At 48.1% G+C, this 21,128-nt stretch overlaps 1 protein-coding gene across 1 annotated transcript in view; it reads left to right on the forward strand.

The window, feature by feature from the left end:
* Nucleotides 1-21,128, forward strand: part of LOC145345289 (uncharacterized) — a 74,054-nt gene that overhangs the window by 20,569 nt on the left and 32,357 nt on the right. Inside the window, exon 2 of the mRNA XM_080193107.1 lies at nucleotides 3,822-4,459. Within this exon, the coding sequence (XP_080049233.1) occupies nucleotides 3,822-4,459 (638 nt within the window). The remainder of the gene's footprint in view (nucleotides 1-3,821; nucleotides 4,460-21,128) is intronic.

The raw sequence follows: 21,128 nt of genomic DNA on the forward strand, positions 1-21,128 counted from the left end.
AACAGGCCCTTTGGCCCAACTTGTCTATGCCACTCTTTGTTTTTTAAAACCACTAAGCTAATCCCAATTACCTGCATTTGGTCCATATTCCTCTGTACCCATCGTACCCATGTAACTATCTAAATGCTTTTTAAGAGATAAAATTGTACCTGCCTCTACTACTATCTCTGGCAGCCTTCCCAGACACTCACCACCCTCTGTGTGAAAAAAATTACCCCTCTGGACACTTCTTTATCTCTCCCCTCTCACCTTAAACTTATCCCGTCTAGTTTTAGACTCCCCTACCTTTGGGAAAAGATATTGACTATCCACCTGATCTGTGCCCCTCATTATTTTATAGACCTCTATAAGATCACCCCTCAGCCTCCTACGCTCCAGAGAAAAAAGTCTCACTATCCAGCCTCTCCTTATAACTCAAACCATCAAATCACAGTAGCATCCTAGTGAATTTTTTCTGCACTCTTTCTAGTTCAATAATATCCTTTCTATAATAGGGTGACCAGAATTGTACACAGTATTCCAAGTATGGCCTTACCAATGTCTTGTAAAACTTCAACAAGACGTCCCAACTTCTGTATTCAGTGTTCTGACCGATGAAACCAAGCATGCTGAATGCCTTCTTCACCACTCTGTCCACCTGTGACTCCACTTTCAAGGAGCTATGAACATGTACCCCTAGATCTCTTTGTTTTGTAACTCTCCCCAGTGCCCTACCATTAACTGAGTAAGTCCTGCCCTGGTTCAATTTATCAAAATACATCACCTCACATTTGTCTAAATTAAGCTCCATCTGCCATTCGTCAGCCCACTGGCCCAATTGATCAAGATCCCGTTGCAATTGGAGATAACTTTCTTCATTGTCCACTAAACCACAAATCTTAGTGTCATCTGCAAACTTACTAACGATGTCTCCTATATTCTCATCCAAATCATTAATATAAATGACAAATAACAGTGGGCCCAGCACTGATCCCTGAGGCACACCACTGGTCACAGGCCTCCAGTTTGAAAAACAACTCTCTACAACCACCTTCTGTGAAGAAGCCAATTTTGTATCCATTTAGATATCTCACCCTGGATCCTGTGAAATTTAATCTTATGCAACAACCTACCATGTGGTACCTTGTCAAAGGCCTTGATAAAGTCCATGTAGACAACAACAACTGCACTGCCCTTATCTACCTTCTTGGTTACCCCTTCAAAAAAATTCTATCAAATTTGTGAGACGTGATTTTCCACTCACAAAGCCATGCTGACTGTCCCTAATCAGCCCTTGTGTCTTTAAATGCCTGTAGATCCTGTCTCTCAAAATACCTTCTAACAATTTACCCACCACAGCTGTGAGGCTCACCAGCTTGTAGTTCCCAACCTTTTCCCTGCAGTCCTTTTTAAACAAAGACACAACATTTGCCACTCTCCAATCTTCAGGCACCTCACCCGTGACTTTCGATGATTCAAATATCTTTGCTAGGGGCCCCGCAATTTGCTCCCTAGCCTCCCACAATGTCCTGGGGATTTTTCTACCTTGATGCGCATTAAGACTTCCACCACCTCCTCTGTAATATGTACACTCCTCAAGACGTCACTATTTATTTCCCCAAGTTCCCTAACAACCATGTTTTTCTCAACAGTAAATATTGATGAGAAATATTCATTTAGGATCTCACCCATCTCTTGTGGATCCGCACATAGGTGACCTTGTTGATCCTTAAGAGGCCTGACTCTCTCCCTTGTTACTCTTTTGCCCTTTATGTATTTGATGGGATGTGTCTTCTTGGTATTGCGGAGTGATGGGAGCTGTGTTCTTGATATTACAGGGTAATGGATGTGTGTTCTCAATATTACGGGGTGATAGGATATGTGTTCTCCATATTACATGGTGATGGCATGTATGTCCTTGGTATTACGGGGCATGGGATGTGTGTTCTCGGTATTACAGGGTGATGGGCTGTGTCTTGGTATCGTGGGGTGATGGGATGTGTGTTCCCAGTATTATGGGATGATGTGATGTGTTTTCTCAGTATTACAGTGTGATGGGACGTGCGTTCTCGGTGTTGCAGGGTGACGGGACGTGCGTTCTCGGTGTTGCAGGGTGACGGGACGTGCGTTCTCGGTGTTGCAGGGTGACGGGACGTGCGTTCTCGGTGTTGCAGGGTGACGGGACGTGCGTTCTCGGTGTTGCAGGGTGACGGGACGTGCGTTCTCGGTGTTGCAGGGTGACGGGACGTGCGTTCTCGGTGTTGCAGGGTGACGGGACGTGCGTTCTCGGTGTTGCAGGGTGACGGGACGTGCGTTCTCGGTGTTGCAGGGTGACGGGACGTGCGGTCTCGGTGTTATTAATCCGGGATAGTCAACACGGATTTGCGAAGGGTAAGTCTTGCCTCACAAATTTGATTGAATTCTTTGAGGAGGTAACTAAGTGTGTGGATGTAGGTAGAGCAGTTGATATCGTATACATGGATTGTAGTAAGGCATTTGATAAGGTTCCCCACAGTAGGCTCACGAAGAAGTTAAGGCGGTGTGGGATAGGGGGAAATTTGGCCGACTGGATAAGTAACTGGCTGTATCATAGAGGGTGGTGGTAGATGGAAAATTTTCAGACTGGAGGCCAGTTACCAGCGGTGTACCACAGGGATCAGTGCTGGGTCCTCTGATATTTGTGATTTTTATCAATGGCTTGGAAGAGGGGGCTGAAGGGTGGGTCAGTAAATTTGCTGATGACACCAAGATTGGTGGAGTAGTGGATGAGGTGGAGGGCTGTTGTAGGCTGCAAAGAGACATTGATAGGATGCAGAGCTGGGCCGAAAAATGGCAGGTGGAGTTTAACCCTGATAAGTGCGAGGTGATTCATTTTGGTAGGACAAATTTGAATGTGGATTACAGGGTCAACGGCAGGGTTCTGAGGAACGTGGAGGAACAGAGAGATCTTGGGGTTCATATCCGCAGATCTCTGAACATTGCCACTCAAGTGGATAGAGCCGTAAAGAAAGCCTATAGTGTGTTAGCGTTTATTAACAGGGGGTTTGCGTTTAAGAGCCGTGGGGTTATGCTGCAACTATACCAGATGTTGGTGAGACCACATTTGGAATATTGTGTTCAGTTCTGGTCACCTCACTATAAGAAGGATGTGGAAGCATTGGAGAGAGTGCAGAGGAGATTTACCAGGATGCTGCCTGGTTTGGAGGGTAGGTCTTATGAGGAAAGGTTGAGGGAGCTGGGGCTTTTCTCTTTAGAGCAGAGGAAGATGAGAAGCGACTTAATAGAGGTTTATAAGATGATGAAGGGGATAGATAGAGTGGATGTGCAGAGACTATTTCCTCAGGTGGATGTAGCTGTTAGTAGGGGGCATAACTGTAAGGGTTCATGGTGGGAGATATAGGAGGGATGTCCAAGGTAGATTCTTCACCCAGAGAGTGTTTGGGGTGTGGAATAGTCTGCCTGCTGTGATAGTGGAGTCGGACACTTTAGGAACTTTCAAGTGGTTATTGGATAGGCACATGGAGCACTCCAGAATGATAGGGAGTGGGGTAGCTTGATCTTGGTTTTGGACAAAGCTCGGCATAACATCGTGGGTTGAAGGGCCTGTACCTTGCTGTACTTTTCTATGTTTCTATGTACTGGGTCGTGGGACGTGTGTTCTAGGTGTTACGGAGTCATGGGACGTGTGTTCTTGGTGTTACGGGGTCATGGGACCTGTGTTCTTGGTGTTACGGGGTGCCCAGCACTTGGTGTGATGGGGTGCCCAGCGTTCTGTCTGTTACTGGGTGACGCTGGGGATGAATAGTGAATTTTGTCAGTAACTCTGGCCCCTCTCTTTCCAGGTGGGACTGATGGAGGAGGAGGAACAAAAGCAGCAGGCGCCAGCACCTCGGCAGAAAAAGATGCTGCCAGAAGGCATCCGAGCAATTCTCCGGCCCCCAGGAAATAGGGGAGGCGTCCGGAGGCGATGCCGACCTGGCCAACGGGGCTTTATCTGCTCAGATTGCGGGAAGACCTTTGAGCACTCGTGCCACTTCGAGAGGCACTTGCGGGTCCACACGGGCGAGAGGCCCTTCAAGTGCACAACCTGTGACAAGGACTTCAACCACAAGTCGAATCTGGTGCGGCACGAGCGCACCCACACCGGCGAGCGACCTTTCCAGTGTCAAACCTGCGGCAAGGAGTTCAGCCAGCCCTCCAACCTGGTCAAACACCAGCTGACCCACACCGGAGAGAAGCCCTTTCGTTGCCAGACCTGTGGCCGCGACTTCAGCCGCCTCTCCAACCTGGCCACCCACCAGCGCACCCACACTGGTGAGAAGCCCTTCCGGTGCCCGATCTGCCTTAAGGATTTCAGTCAGTCCTCCATCCTCCGTCGGCACCAGCGCACCCACACCAAGGAAAAGAAGTACCGATGCGTCATGTACGGAACTGGCTCCCACAGCGGGAGACACGTCCTACTGCACAGTGCAGATGCCAGGTGAGACTGCGGGCTCTTTTTTGTATTCTTTCACTGGATGTCGGCATAATTTGGTGCCCATCTCTAATTGCCCTTGAGAAACTGTTGGGTGAGCCACCATCTTGAACCCACTGCAGTCCCGTGTGGTGTAGGTACACCCACAGTGCTGTTAGGGAGGGAGTTCCAGGATTTTGACCCAGCGACAGTGAAGGAATGGCCGATATGTTTCCAAAGCAGGATGGTGTGTGTGGGGCTCGGAGGGGGAGCTTGCAGGTGGTGGTGTTCCCCATGTGTCTGCTGCCCTTGGCCTTCTAGGTGGTAGAGGTGGCGGGTTTGGAAGGTGCTGTTGAAGGAACCTTGGTGAGTCGCTGCAGTGCATCTTGTAGATGGTACACACAGCTGCCTCTGGGTGTCGGTGGAGGGAGTGAATGTTGATCGAGTGGGGGTTGCTTTGTCCTGGATGGTGTCGAACTTCTCGAGTGTTGTTGGGAGCTGCACTCGTCCAGGCAAGTGGAGAGTATTCTATCACACTCCTGACTCGTGTCCTTGTCGATGGTGGACAGGCTCTGCGGGGGAGTCAGGAGGTGAGTAATTCTGTGCAGGATTCCCAGCCTCTGACCTGCTGTGGGAGCCACAATGTTTATACGGCTGGCTCCAGTTCAGGTTCTGGTCAGTGGTAACCCCCAGTATGTTGACAGCGAGGGATTCAGTGATGGTAATGCCATTGTCAAGGGTAATGGTTAGATTCTCTGTTTTCAGAGATGGTCATTGCCTGCCACTTCATGCTGCAAGTGTTACTTGCCATCTGTAAATGCAGGGGAGAGCGGGGTTGATGATGTTCAGTGAGGAGTGGGAGGAATCTGGCCGAGGTATCGAGGGAGCCCCAGGGCAGGGGAAGGGGTCTGAAACCTGCAGGCAATTGGGTGATATATCGGGGCGCTGACTGTGCTGTCCTCTGTTGCAGTGAGTTGGAGGTGGGGCATCTCCAGCTGGGCAGCTCAGAGCATGCGGAGGTGGTTCAGCAGGATGAGGCCAGGAACTCCGACGTATCCGATGGGGAATTCCTCGAGCCTGCCGTGGAGCTCTTTATCTGCTCAGATTGCGGCAAAAGCTTCAAGACCATGTGCAAGCTGGAGAAGCACCAGAAGGAGCACGAGGAGGAGGGCGAGGAGGAGGGCACCCCACCCGGCACCGATCGTTAGCTGCAACAGCCCTGGGAGGAGCTTCGCCAGAAAGAGAGAGAGAGAGAGCATAGTAGTGGTTGGGCTGCCCTATCCTGTGTGGGTTCCTCCCCTGGTGAGCGAGCTAGTACCTTGTCTCTGGATGAATTAAAGCCTGCTTCATGAGTCATGCAGTGACATAAAGCAGAGTGCCATGCCTGCTTGGATAAATCCCTACTGTTGTACTTGGCAGATAATATCGATCTTGCATCCCGAGCTGGCTCCAGGTTAAGGCAAATAGTCAGATTTATTATCCAGTACTTGATTACAGGCAGGCTGGCACAAAACTAGTTTGTAGGAAACTTGAATTAACAACGTAAAGTGGTCATAAAGTAATGAAGAATCCATTCCAATTGTTAATGAACAGACTCACTGACTGTTAACATGATCAGTTAAGCCCCTTTCCTCCTCACACCCAATCGAGGTCATCGGCAGTAGGGGGCGGGGGAATCACTGAAGCTCCTAGTCTTCGGAAGCGACAGCAAACATTTTGAGAAATAGACTGTTGTGGGTCTGACTATTGCTCTATTTTTAGCCCTCCTGATATGATTTGGAATCGCTTGCTTCAGGACACAACAGAAACCGTCCAGTGTGGTGGCTCCCACCTCTCACTATCTCACCACTACCCCCATCCCCAACAAGCCTGGGACACACGGGGCTCCATACGCACAAAGAAATTCAGCTTGGATTCATTTTAATGTTGGTTATTCTAGCAATGGCTGCCCGTACTGAGCACCCCCACTTCCTCTAGCTCCTGGCAGTGCTAGCTCGAGATTCACCTTTCCCCAGTAAGTCAAAGGAACCCTCTCAGAATAAAAACTACCACAATGACAGGCTCAAATTGGGTCAGCATGCCTTCACATTTTCAAAAAAACAGCTGGAGTCTTTGATCGACGGATTTCAAATTGATCGCTGGCGCTCAGGCCCTGACTGAGGTGGGGGAGGAGCGAGGTGTGGGATTGGGATTAGACACAGGTTGGGGGAAAATGTGTCCATTTTGCACACAACGGTCTCCCGAAAATAGCGACAAAGCAACCAACAACCTGATAATTATTATATTTTTAAAGCAACGCACATCCAGTCTGACCCACGAAGGGCTTAGCAACAAGACGAATGGGCAGGGGTTCGCGGGATGAGGGTCATGGGGGCGGGGGGGGAGTGTATTAGGCAACGTTGGGTTAGTGAGTCGCACTGTAGTTCACCCTCTCTCCACCTCTTTAATTGCTCCGGGGCAAGTGCAGTGCTGCTTTGGACCATTTTTTAAAATTATTTTCCAAAATATTACTTGGATTATTTTGTGGGAGGTGTTGGGATTCCCTCCTCTGCGCTCTCTCTCTCTCTCACTCACACTATCTGTTCCTCTCCCACATGGGAGAGGAAATAAAGGCGGTTTGTTACATTAACAAGCTCTCCCGAAAGGGGAGGGCTGGTCCATGTGTACACCGCTATCCGTCCAGTTGTCACACCCTAGACAGGATTTACATATACGCAGAGGGTCTGAGGACCAGTGCCAGTCCTGACACTTTAGGTAGGTTTTGGGGCATGGTGGTGGAATCCTTATCCAGTGTGTGCCCTGAATGGCAAATGGGGGCTGCTGGGAGACAGGCAGAAGAGGAGTCAGAAAGACCACCATTGCGTTTCCTAATCAGCACACAGCTGGGCATGACGGTTGTGTGTGGTGGGGAGATCAGCTCACTCACTCAAAGTAACACTGAGCAGACTTGCGAGAAACCGGTGGAAAGAAAGGTGGACATTGCCACCAACCAGGACAGTGTGATATCTTGCATTATTTGAATGCCATGAAGAATGTTCTGGATTAGATTAGAATTCAGTGTACATGTCCTTCTCCTTTTTGTTCACACGTTATTTGTAAAATAAATCAGCTGGTTGGTTCACACTCACTCGGGCTCTCAGGATTTTCCGTGTCTCGTAAAAAGAGTGCTGAGGGAGCGCCGCACGGTCAGAGGGTCAGTGCTGAGGGAGCGCCGCACTGTCAGAGGGTCAGCGCTGAGGCAGCGCCGCACAGTCAGAGGGTCAGCGCTGAGGCAGCGCCGCACGGTCAGAGGGTCAGCGCTGAGGGAGCGCCGCACGGTCAGAGGGTCAGCGCTGAGGCAGCGCCGCACGGTCAGAGGGTCAGCGCTGAGGCAGCGCCGCACGGTCAGAGGGTCAGCGCTGAGGCAGCGCCGCACGGTCAGAGGGTCAGCGCTGAGGCAGCGCCGCACGGTCAGAGGGTCAGCGCTGAGGCAGCGCCGCACGGTCAGAGGGTCAGCGCTGAGGCAGCGCCGCACGGTCAGAGGGTCAGCGCTGAGGCAGCGCCGCACGGTCAGAGGGTCAGCGCTGAGGCAGCGCCGCACGGTCAGAGGGTCAGCGCTGAGGCAGCGCCGCACGGTCAGAGGGTCAGCGCTGAGGCAGCGCCGCACGGTCAGAGGGTCAGCGCTGAGGCAGCGCCGCACGGTCAGAGGGTCAGCGCTGAGGCAGCGCCGCACGGTCAGAGGGTCAGCGCTGAGGCAGCGCCGCACGGTCAGAGGGTCAGCGCTGAGGCAGCGCCGCACGGTCAGAGGGTCAGCGCTGAGGCAGCGCCGCACGGTCAGAGGGTCAGCGCCGCACGGTCAGAGGGTCAGCGCCGCACGGTCAGAGGGTCAGCGCTGAGGCTACCCCTGAGGTCCTGTCCTTTGCAATGCTCCCCCTGCACCCACTCCCAGACAACATATCTAAAGACTGTCTTGTGAAAGGTCACACTGCTGTTGTGGAAGCTCATTCACCTGCCTTTTTTTTTATTCATTCATGGGATTTATTGCCCATCCCTTGTTGCCCTTGGCTAGCCCATTTCAGAGGGCAGTTGACAGTCAACCACATTACTGTGGCTCTGATGTCACATGTCAGCCAGACTAGGTAAGAATGAAAGATTTCCTTCCCTGAAGAACTTTAATGAACCAGATGGGTTTCACTGACAATCAACAATGGTTTCATGGTCACAGTGAATTCTTAATTCCAGATATTCAAATTCCACCAGTTGCTGTGAGGAAATGCGAGTCTGGATCTCCAAAACATTAGCTGAGTTTCTGGATCGATAATCCAGTAGGCCATCGTCTCCCTGCCCCGATCAAAAACATGGGCCTGAATTTTCCACCCTTGGGTGCGTGTCCCTAGTGGCCTGAAAGATGGTGTGAAATATGCTTCCAGCCAAATTCAGCCCCAGAATGCAATTACATGCTGCCTGGCTTTCACTCGGCTCCCTGGGGTTGATAGTGGTTGGTAGGCGGGAGGAGGGGAACAGTTCTGCGGAGCTGTCTTCAGACCTGTAACAATAAATAAGTCCCAATGGGGGAAAAATGCTGCAGTGTCTTGGTAACTCATTGAAAAACAAACCTCCATTTCCCCAGACACCCTTTTAAATTTTATTTCTGTCAGGACAGTTCATTTTGCCCTGGATCAAGGTTGCAGCCAGAACTTTAAGGCTAAAGAAAGCTAAAACTCTGGTATCCCTGACCAAAATAGCACACAATATCAGGACATGACCGCAATATCTGGCATGAGCAATGGAATTCAGAATTTATTTATTCTTTCACAGAAATGTGGACATCACTGGTCAAGCTCAATATTTGTTGCCCAACCCTAATTACCCCTTGAACTGAGTGTGTCGTTTGAGCCATTTCAGAGGGACAGTTATGGTGAGCCACATTGCTGTGTGGGTCACGTGTAGGCCAGGCCAGGTAGGAACAGCAAATCTCATCCTGTGAAGGGGAATGAGTGAACCAGAAGGATTTTAAAAATACAATTGATATTCTCAAACAGTGGGAGGGTCTTTCAGCCCTTCAAGCCTGTTATACAGGAACAGGAGAAGGCCATTCAGCCCCTCGAACCTGTTACACAGGAACAGGGGGAGGCCCGTTCAGCCCCTCAAAGGTGCTTTGCTATTCCACCATCATAGAACAATGTAGCACAGAGGGAATTCATTTAACACTTTGTACCTGTACCAGCTTTGCTGAAACTGGTGCCAATTAACCTCCTCTCTTCCCCTTCATCTCTCAGTAACTATTTCTCGAATTGTCCCTTTTGAAAGTTCCTGTTGAATCTGCTTCCGCCACCCTTTCAGGGAGTGCCTTCCAAATCACAATGGCTGCTGTCTGAAATGAATATTGCCTCTCCCCTCACTCGCCTCCTCTGGTTCTTTTCCCAATCTTCTTCAACTTTTGTCCCCTCTGGTCCCTGCCCTCTGTCGTTCGGAATAACTTCTTCTTATTGACTCCAGTAGCAAACCCCCTTTCCTGATTTTCGAATGGCTCAATTCAACCTCCCCCTTAACCTCCAACCGAAGGAGAATGACCCCTCGCCCTCAAACACAGCACCCTCGGATTCTCCCAGTCTCCCACCATGTGAACTGAAGTTACTTCGCATCTAGAAGGACAAGGGCAGTAGACACATGGGGAACACCATCACCTGCAATTCCACCTCTGAGCCCCACACACACCAGCCTGACTTGGAAATATATCGGCCATTCCTTCACTGCCGCTGAAAGTCCTGGAACAATTCCCTAACAGCACTGTCGGTGTACCGACACCACACGGGACTGACTGACTGTCCAAAAACAATCCTGGAATTCCCTCCCTAACAGCACTGTGGGTGTACCTACATCACACAGGACTGACTGATGTCCAATAAAATCCTGGAATTCCCTCCCTAACAGCACTGTGGGTGTACCTACATCACACGGGACTGACTGATGTCCAATAAAATCCTGGAATTCCCTCCCTAACAGCACTGTGGGTGTACCTACACCACACGGGTCTGACTGATGTCCAATAACAATCCTGGAATTCCCTCCCTAACAGCACTGTGGGTGTACCTACACCACACGGGACTGACTGATGTCCAATAACAATCCTGGAATTCCCTCCCTAACAGCACTGTGGGTGTACCTACACCACACGGGTCTGACTGATGTCCAATAACAATCCTGGAATTCCCTCCCTAACAGCACTGTGGGTGTACCTACACCACACGGGACTGACTGATGTCCAATAACAATCCTGGAACTGACCTCCCTCCCTAACACTGCCATTGGTGTGCCTACACCACACGGACTGACTGATGTCCAATAACAATCCTGGAACTCCCTCCCTAACAGCACCATGGGAGTGCCTACACCACATGGACTGACTGATGTCCAATAACAATCCTGGGACTCCCTTCCTATAACAGCACTGTGGGTGTACCTACACCACATGGACTGCAGCGGTTCAAGATGGCAGGCAGCTCACCCACCACCTTCTGGAGGGAAGATTAGGGATGGGTATCAAAGGATGGCCTAGCTGGCGTCATGAATGAATAAACAGTGCAGGGTAGCACACTAGCTCCTGAGTGACCAGGTTGTGGGTTGAGCAGAGGATTTGACCATACCCAAATCGAGGCTGACACCCCAGCTCACTGCTAAGGGAGTCAGTGTTTCTGATAAGTTAAGACAACACACCGTTTCTCTTTTGGTTTGACGCAAAAGATCCCACGGGCCTATTATGAAGAAGAGTGAGGGATCGAAAGGGGAAGAGTCTCGGCCTTTTGGCTAAGATCAAGTGTAGTATTGACATGCTGCACTTGCTTGAAGTCATTAGGTTACATTTTAGCTTCATTTGAAGCAATTTTTAAAAGCGGTATCTCGGCCTTTTGGCCAAAATGCAAATGAGATCAGGAGGCAGAGCTGTGTCTACTCCAATCAGCTTGGATCATGTAGATCAAGCCCAAGGCAGGAGGTGAGAGCTCTGTCACGTCAGCTTGGATTGGGAATGTCTCAACTTGTTGAGACTCTGAATTGGACTTGATTGGATTGAAATGGAATAAAAACAAAAAGAAAAAGGGTGAGGGGTTTAACAGTTCTAATCAATAAAAATAGGCTTGCAATTATCACTCACCCGCAGATCTGTCACAGCCAATCAAGTACTTTTTTGAAGTGTGCAGTGAAAACAGCAATGAGGGTTAAATATTGGTCCATGGGTGCCAGGGGAACTCACCCGCTCTCTACCCAAGCTGAGCAGCAGGCAGGTGAGCGGACAGGGCCTCCATTTAATACCTTATTCAAAGACAGCACTTCCAGTTATGCAGCACTTCCTCAGTACCGGACTGAGCTCCTCTTTACCATCTCTGCTCTAAAGGAGACTGAGTGCAGCTTTCCTCTGAACATTTCAAACACTCCAGTCTCATGTTTCCTTTGGATAAACAAGAACTTATTCAACTAATGGAGGGATTAATTGAAAGGCAGCCCATTTAAAGGGAAACTGCATCATAGGAACCAGAAACTCAGAGGATGTTTCTAAACAAAGGAGCCAAACCCAGTCCTCGCCATGCCCTTGATCGGACACTATAACCAGGGACACCCAGCAGTGGACATACCTGTAAATGAGAGGTACCGGTCAGGATGGATGCTGCCCTGATCTATGAATGGACGGCTTCGCCAGGCCCCACCTCCCTTCCTGCCCCACCTCCTTACCTGATGCCCAAAATCAGGAACAATGCACTGCACTCTCGTGGACTCTCAGGAATAAAAGCTGATTGACAAATTCATTCACCACCTCCCCCCCAATCACTTCAAACCACCTCGGTAATTTAACCCATTTCACCCTGCTCAAACTCATAGAGGTTCCTTTGACAGCACCTTCCAAACCCACCACCCCTACACCAAGAAGGACAAGGGGCACAGACACATGGGGAATACCACCACCTGCAAGTTGCCCCTCTGAGCCCCATGCACACCATCCTGACTTGGAAATATACTGGCCACTGCTTCACTGTCGCTGGATCACAATCCTGCAACTCCCTCCCTAACAGCACTGTGGGTGTACCTACACCACACAGATTGCAGTGGGTTCAAGAAGACAGCTTACCTACCATTTTCACAAGGGGCAATTAGGGATGGGTAATACGTACTGGTTTAGTCAGTGATGCCTTCATCCTATGGATGAATAAAAGAAATCAATCTAAAATCTATCTCCCTCCAAGTCTGATACCATAATTCCTGAGATGTATTGATGCAGTTGCTGCATGTGGGTTCTAGACTGAGCTCCCATCCCATTATATCTCAGCCCTTGAGAACAGATGATTTAGGGGCAGGGGGAGGAGCTGCCATTCAGCTGAAGTTCAGTCCATGCTCTCTTGTTACTCAGAAGTCGGTCTAAGGCAATCTTGAATACATAAAAACATGGAAAATAAGAGTAGACCATTCAGCCCTTCAAGCCTGCTCCACTATTCAATGTGATAATGACTCATTCTCTATCTCAATGCCACAATGCCCATATCCGTTGACACCTCTATAGTCTAGAAATCTATTTCCTTTTTAATATCTTTAGTGACTTGGCCTCCGTAGCCTTCTGTGGGAGGGAATTCCAGATTCACCAATGTAGGAGTGAAGATATTTCTCCTCATCTCAGTTCCAAACAGGCTCTCCTGTAACCTAAGACAGTGACCCCTTGTTCTAGACCCCCCACCTCGGAAACAACATCCCTACATCCAGTCTGTCCAGTCCTGTCAAAAGTTTAGACATTTCAATAAAAACCCAAACAACAATGAAATGTACGGCACAGGAACAGGCCCTTTGGCCCTCCAAGTCGACCAATACAAAACTAAAAAAGACAACTTTCTGCCCTTACTCAGTCTGTATCTCCCTATTCCCTCCCTCTTCATTTACCCACCCAGATGCCTCTTAAATGTTGCTAATGTGCTTCCACCACCTCCTCTGGCAGCACATTCCACCACCACTGAGTGAAAAACTTCCCTTGCACTTCTCCGTTAAACTTTTCCCCTCTCACCATGAACTTGTACCTCCTTGTAATTGATATTTCCACCCTGGGAAAAAGCCTGTTCTATGCCTCTCATTTTGTAAACCTCTATCAGGTCTCCCCTCAGCCTTTGTCTTTCCAGTGAAAACAATCCTAGTTTATTCAACCTCTCCTCGTAGCCAACACCCTCGAGACCAGGCAGCATCCTGGTGAATCTTCTTTGTACTCTCCAAAGCTTTCATGTTCTTCTGGTAGTTCTCATCTCAGTCTTCTAAATTCCAGTGAATAAATGCCCAGTCGACCCAACCTCTCCTCATAGAGTTAAAGACCAGTTTGCTTCTGTATGTCCCTCTTTGTGTCCCTAATGGCCACATAGACACAATGGGCTTAAAGGCCTCTTTTTGTGTTGTAAAACTTTATGACTCTATCTTACCCTCTCATACTGCTCAGTATTTCCTTTCTCCCCCTACTCCCTGCTAAATTCTTCAACCTCCTTTGAATGCACCAAGAACCCTGGTCAGTTCCTGCAGGTTGAGGCGGAGTGGTAGTATCACTGGACTAGTAATGCAGAGGGCCAGCTTATGTGGGGGATGGGGAACAACAGACTTCAGATATCTTCTCACATAAGTGCTTGTTCCATTAATTTCCTTTAGGTCTGGCCTATGTACTTTCCTGGGGTGAGTCAGAGTTGTGCAACGTGGAAAAGACCCTTTGGTCCATCGAGTCTGCATTGACAATAATCACCACTAAAGATGCTTAATCCTATTTTCCTCACTTGTCCCATATCCTTAAATATTTTGATATTTCAAGTGTTTATCCAAATATTTTTTAAAGGTTGTGAGGTTTCCAGCTTCCACTACCTTCCCAGGCAGCACATTCCAGATTCCCATCATCCTCTGAGTGAAAAGGTTTTTCTCAAATCCCCTCGGAATCTCCTGTCCCTCACCCTAAAACTCTGCTCCCTCGTGACCGACCCCTCAACCCAGGGGAACAGCTGCTCCCTGCTCACCCAGTCCATACCCCTCATAATCTTACACACCTCAATCATGTCCCCCCTCAGCCCTCACTGCTCTAGAGAAAACAACGGGGGGAGTTGAGGGTTATGGGGGAAGGAGAAACAGGAAAGAAGAACTGAGACCACAACTGGATTGGTCATGATCTTATTCAATGGGGATGCAGGCTCAAAGGGCTGAATGTTCTCCTCCTGAGACTTATGTTCCTGTATAGCTCCAGATCCCACAGCAATAGTTGACTCTCAACTGCCCCTCTGAAATGTTAGAGAGAGACATCAGTTCAAGAGGCAATCAAAGATGGTTAACAGATGCCGACCATATCCAGCAATGTCCACACCCCTTCTCATCCAGGTACCGCGTGTCCGAGAGAGCTGTTGTTGACCATGCACCTCCGTTGGATTGGTCCATGATTCTGCTTGGCAAAGATGCTGTTGCAGATGGCCATTGCCTTCTGACAGGAAACTCTTCTGCTCTTTACCGCCTGCCATCAGGTGCACTGGAAAGATTTACACGTCGCTAACTGAACTTGAACTTCGAGCTACCAGCCTAGAGGTAGAGATGCTAACTGCTGCACCACAAGACCCCCATCCACATCCAGAAGGATGGAAACCCAGCTTCATTCCCCATCCATCTCCCTTCTTAAAAATTAAAAATATCCTGGAAATGTACACATACAAGTAAAGGGCCACTCAGCCCCTTGAGCCTGCTCTACCATTTAATACGATCATGGCTGCTCCGATAGTAACCGCCCCATACTATATCACCTACTTGTTAATCAAGAATCTAGCCACCTCTGCCCTAAAAGTATTCAAAGATTGCTTACACTGGCTTTTGAGGAAGAGTTCCAAAGACTCACAACCCTCTGAGACAAAATATTTCTCCTCATCTCCCTTTTAATTGGGCAACCCCTTATTTTTTAAATACTTTTTGAGTTTTTCTTTATTTTATAAATGAAACGACACACCCTTAGAGCTGGTACAATACAGCAAAATATTTTCATGTACAAGTAAAGAAAAAGAAACCAATACAGTTGGTTCATTTAACCTGGCGGTCCCACATAGAACCATAGAACATTACAGCACAGAAACAGGCCTTTTGGCCCTTCTTGGCTGTGCCGAACCATTTTTCTGCCTAGTCCCACTGATACCCACTAGCACCTGGACCATATCCCTCCACACCCCTCTCATCCATGTACCTGTCCAAGTTTTTCTTAGATGTTAAAAGTGAGTCCACTTTCACTACTTCATCTGGCAGCTCATTCCACACTCCCACCACTCTCTGTGTGAAGAAGACCCCCCAATATTCCCTTTAAACTTTTTCCTCTTCACCCTTAACCCATGCCCTCTGGTTTTTTTCTTCCCTAGCCTCGGAAAAAGCCTGTTTGCATTCACTCTATCTATACCCATCATAATTTTATACACCTCTATCAAATCTTCCTTCATTCTTCTACACTCCAAGGAATAAAGTCCTAACCTATTCAACCTTTCTCTGTAACTCAATTTCTCAAGTCCCGGCAACATCCTTGTAAACGTTCTCTGCACTCTTTCAACCTTATTAATATCCTTCCTCTAATTAGGTGACCAAAACTGCACACAATAATCTAAATTCTGCCTCACTATAACATTCCAACTCTTATACTCAGTTCTTTGATTTATAAAGGCCAACGTACCAAAAGCACTCTTTACAACCCTATCTATCTGTGATGCCAATTTTAGGGAAGTATGTATCTGTATTCCCAGATCCCTCTGTTCTACTGCAGTCTTCAGTGTCCTACCATTTAACTTGTATGTCCTACCTTGGTTTGTCCTTCCAAAGTGCAGTACCTCACACTTGTCTGCATTAAACTCCATCTGCCATTTTTCAACCCATTTTTCTAGCTGGTCCAAATCCCTCTGCAAGCTTTCACAACCTTCCTCATTGGAGGTTAGTGGATAATCTTTGTACCATCAGCAAATTTGCTGATCCAATTTACCACATTATCATCCAGATCATTGATATAGATGACAAACAACAATGGGCCCAGCACTGATCCCTGTGGCACACCACTAGTCACAGGCCTCCACTGAGAGAAGCAATCCTCCACTACCACTCGCTGGTTTCTTCCATTGAGCCAATGTCTAATCCAATTTACTACCTCTCCATGTATACCTAGCGACTGAACCTTCTTAACTAACCTCCCATGCGGGACCTTGTCAAAGGCCTTACTGAAGTCCATGTAGACAACATCCACTGCCTTCCCTTCATCCACTTTCCTGGTAACCTCCTTGAAAAACTCGAATAGATTGGTTAAACATGACCTACCATGCATAAAGCCATGTTGACTCTCCCTAATAAGTCCCTGTCTATACAAGTATTTGTAGATCCTATCTCTTAGTACTCCTTCCAATAATTTATCTACTACTGACATCCCAGCCTATAATTTCCTGGATTACTTTTTGAGCCTTTTTTAAACCACGGAACAACATGAGCTATCCTCCAATCATCCAGCACCTCACCTGTGAATACTGACATTTTAAGTATATCTGCCAGGGACCCTGCAATTTCAACACTAGTCTCCTTCAAGGTCTGAGGGAATACCTGTCCGGTCCTGGGGATTTATCTATTCTGATTTGCCTCAAGACAGCAAGCACCCCCTCCCCTTTAATCTGTATAGGTTCCATGACCTTCCTACTTATTTGCCTTATTTCCATAGACTCCAAGCCAGTTTCCTTAGTAAATACAGATGCAAAAAACCCATTTAATATCTCCCCCATTTCTTTTGGTTCCATACATAGCTGACCATTCTGATCTTCAAGAACATCAATTTTATTCCTTACTCTTTTGCTCTTAATATACCTGTAGAAACTCTTAGGATTATCCTTCACCTTGACTGCCAAAGCAACCTTTTAGCCCTCCTGCTTTCTTTCTTAGGTAGTTTCTTGCACTTTTTATACTCCTCAAGCATCTTATTTGTTCCCTGTTGCCTATACATATCATACATCTCTCTCTTCTTCTTTATCAGAGTTCCAATATTCCTCGAGAACCAAAGTTCCTTATTCTTATTCACTTTGCCTTTAATCCTGACAGGAACATACAAACTCTGCACTCTCAAAATTTCTCCTTTGAAGGCCTCCCACTTACCAATCACATCCTTGCCAGAGAACAGCCTGTCCCAATCCACCTTTTTAGATCCTTTCTCATTTCTTCAAATTTGGCCTTTTTCCAGTTTAGAACCTCAACCCGAGGACCAGATCTATCTTAATCCATGATCAAGTTGAAACTAATGGCGTTATGATCACTGGAACCAAAATGTTCCCCTACACACACTTCCGTCACTTGTCCTAACTCATTTCCTAATAGGAGATCTAATATCGCATCCTCTCTAGTTGGTACCTCTATATATTGATTTAGAAAATTTTCTTGAACACGCTTTACAAACTCCAACCCATCTAAACCTTTAACAGTATGGGAGTCCCAATCTATATGTGGAAAATTAAAATCCCCTACTATCACAACGTTTTGTTTCCTGCAGTTGTCTGCTATCTCTACGCAGATTTGCTCCTCCAATTATCTCTGACTATTGGGTGGTCTATAATACAACCCACTAATGTGGTCATACCTTTCCTGTTTCTCAGCTCCACCCATATGGCCTCAGTGGATAAGCCCTCTAATCTGTCCTGCCTGAGCACTGCTGCAACATCTTCCCTGAGTAGCAACGCCACTCCCTCACCTTTTATCCCTCTGCCTCTATCACGTCTGAAACATTGGAATCCTGGAACATTGAGCTGTCAGTCCTGCCCCTCCTGTAGCCAAGTTTCACTAATGGCTATAATGTTATAATTCCACGTGTCAATCCACACTCTCAGCTCATCTGCCTTCCCCACAATACTCCTGGTATTGATATAGACACACCTCAGAAGATTATTACCACCACACACAATCCTTCTATTTGTGATTTTGCATGAACTATTAACATCATTTATTTTCACCCCCACTCCACTATCTGCTCTGGCACTCTGGTTCCCATCCCCCTGCAAATCTAGTTTAAACCCTCCCCAATAAACCTCCCTGCAAGTATATTGGTTCCCTTATAGTTCAGGTGTAACCTGTCTCTCTTGTACAGGTCCCACCTGTCCCAGAAGAGGTCCCAATGATCTAGAAATCTGAAATCCTGCCCCCTACACCAGTTCCTCAGCCACGTGTTCATCTGCCCGAGCATCCTACTCTTACCCTCACTGGCACGTGGCACAAGTAGCAATCCTGAGATTACTACCCTTGGGGTCCTGGTTTTTAACTTCTGACCAAGCTCTATACTCTCTCTTCAGGATCTCCTCACTCTTCCTTCCTACGTCATTGGTACCGACGTGTACCATGACTCTCACTTCAGAATGCTGTGCACACGATCAGAGACATCCTTGACCCTGGCACCCGGGAGGCAACAAACCATCCGAGAGTCTCTGTCACGACCACAGAACCTCCTGTCCGTACCTCTGACTATCAAATCCCCTATTACTACTGCTCTCCTCTTCTTCCAGCCTCCCTTCTGCGCCACAGAACCAGACTTAGTGCCAGACATTTGGCTGCCGGAGCTTGTTCCAGGTAAGGCATCCTCCACAACCGTATCCAAATCGGTATGACCAGGTGCAGCAATTATTGCCCAACCCTAATTACCCCTTGAGAAGGTGGTGGTGAGCAGTCTACTTGAGCCACTGCAGTCTGAGAGGTGTAGGAGCACCCACAGTGGTGTTAGGGAGAAAAATTCCAGGATTTTGAGCCAGCGATATTGAAGGAATGGCCGATATATTTCCTCATCAGGGGGATGAGGGGGAGCCTCAGGGTGGTGGTATTCCCCATGTGTCTGCTACCCTTGATCTTCTGAGCAGTAGTGTCTATTATTTAGAAGTTGGTGCCTAAGGAACCTTGGTCAGTTACTCCAGTGCAACTTGTAGATGGAACACATGGCTGCCACCCTGTGTTAATGTTGGAAGGATTGAATGTTTGTGGAAGGGTTAACAATCAAATGGCTGCTTTGTCCTGGTAGGTGTCTAGCGTCCGAGAATTGCTGGAGCTGCACTTATCCAGGCAAGTGGAGAGTATTCAATCACGGTCTGACTTGTGTCTTGCAGATAGTGAACAGGGCTTGGGGGGAATCAGGAGATGAGTTACATGCCACAGGATTCCTAGCCTTTCACCTGTTCTGGGAGCCACTGTACTTATACGGCTGAATCCGTTCAGTTTTTGGTCAATGGTAACCCCAGGATGTTAATAGTGGGGGAGATTCAGCTGTGGTAATGCCACTGAATGGCAAGGGGTGATGGTTAGATTCTCTTGTGTTGGAGATGGTCATTGCTTGGCACTTCTGTGGTGTGAAAATTACGTGCCCATCCTAGATATTGTATTTCTTTGCTTCACTTTCACTGACACCAGTTCTGGGTGGCTGGGAGTCTAAGCCTATCTTGACTGGGCAGCAGGCAGGATATACCCAGGACAGGACGCCAGTCCACCACAGGGCGCACACACACACACATACATACAGATAAACTGAGGGGCAATTCACCGTGGCCAATCCACCTATACATCTTTGCACTATGGGAGGAAACACATGCAGGAAGGAGAAGGCTGCGCAAACTCCACACAGACAGACACCCGAGGCCGGAATCAAACCCAAGTCGCTGGAGCTGTGAGATAGCAGCAACACGGCCCATGGTGCCTTGTACCACAAAGTTAAAACAGAAAACAGCTGCTGCCAGACCTGCTGTTTTGCCAAAACAACTAATTGTTCCTATTGTTGTACGGTCCCTATTCCTCCCTCTCCTCGGAAATGACTGGGAACAGCGAATGGACGGACGGTCGATCAGGAAGAAGTCCCGTTCTGGGCCTTTTCTATGAACTGGAGGCCGAGCCCAAGCAATGGCGGCCCTGCATACCTAGCATGCTCCGCGGCTGGGGAACAGCTCTATCCCCGCGCTGGGAGAGAAAGGCGCAGGCGTGCCCGTGGTGTACTCTGGGCCAGAGGAGATCCGGCTACGAGCTGCAGTTTGTTAGTCTGAGGTGGCCGTAGGGATGCAGGTTGGAGTTTGTGGTGCAGGTGTAAAGTTTTAGGGATGGGGGGGATTGTTTTACATGAAGTCTGAAATAATCGACATCGCAGGCAGCCTTTTATGGGAGGATTTTTAATCAATGCTCAGCTTTATTCCGCTATTAATACCTTCTCTGGATCAATGGTCTGTTTACCACTAGATTCTATTTTGCTTTCAGTCAGTGCTGACCTTTATTCCACAATTACCACTTATCCTGTTTTGTGTCTTAATTTCTATTCCCGTTGCTTCGTGTGTTCCATGACATTTTTGTCATCTAATCTCTCCCAAAGACTATCCTTGACCTTCTCATTTGCTCCACCGGCCTCTCTTGCATTCCCCCCCAACCCTCTTTCAGTCGCATATAACTATCACACCTTTATGCCTCCTCAGTTCTGAAGAACAGTCTGATCGGACTCAACACTTCAACTCTTTTTCACTACCTTTGGACTTTTTCCAGTACTTTCCATTTCAGATTTCCAGTATCTGCAATGTTTTTGTTTTTATCTTAATGCCGAGCCCTGGGTAAGCCCACGCTTTCCTCCCCACATTCTGAACAGCAATCGCTCAGTACTCCCCTCTGCTTTCTTGGGACTCAGTCCATGTTGTTTGATGCTGTCCCTTGAATCCAGAAG

This window comes from Carcharhinus amblyrhynchos, chromosome 7 (genome assembly GCF_965287045.1).
Source record: "Carcharhinus amblyrhynchos chromosome 7, sCarAmb.v2.hapA, whole genome shotgun sequence".
Classification (NCBI taxonomy): Eukaryota; Metazoa; Chordata; class Chondrichthyes; order Carcharhiniformes; family Carcharhinidae; genus Carcharhinus; species Carcharhinus amblyrhynchos.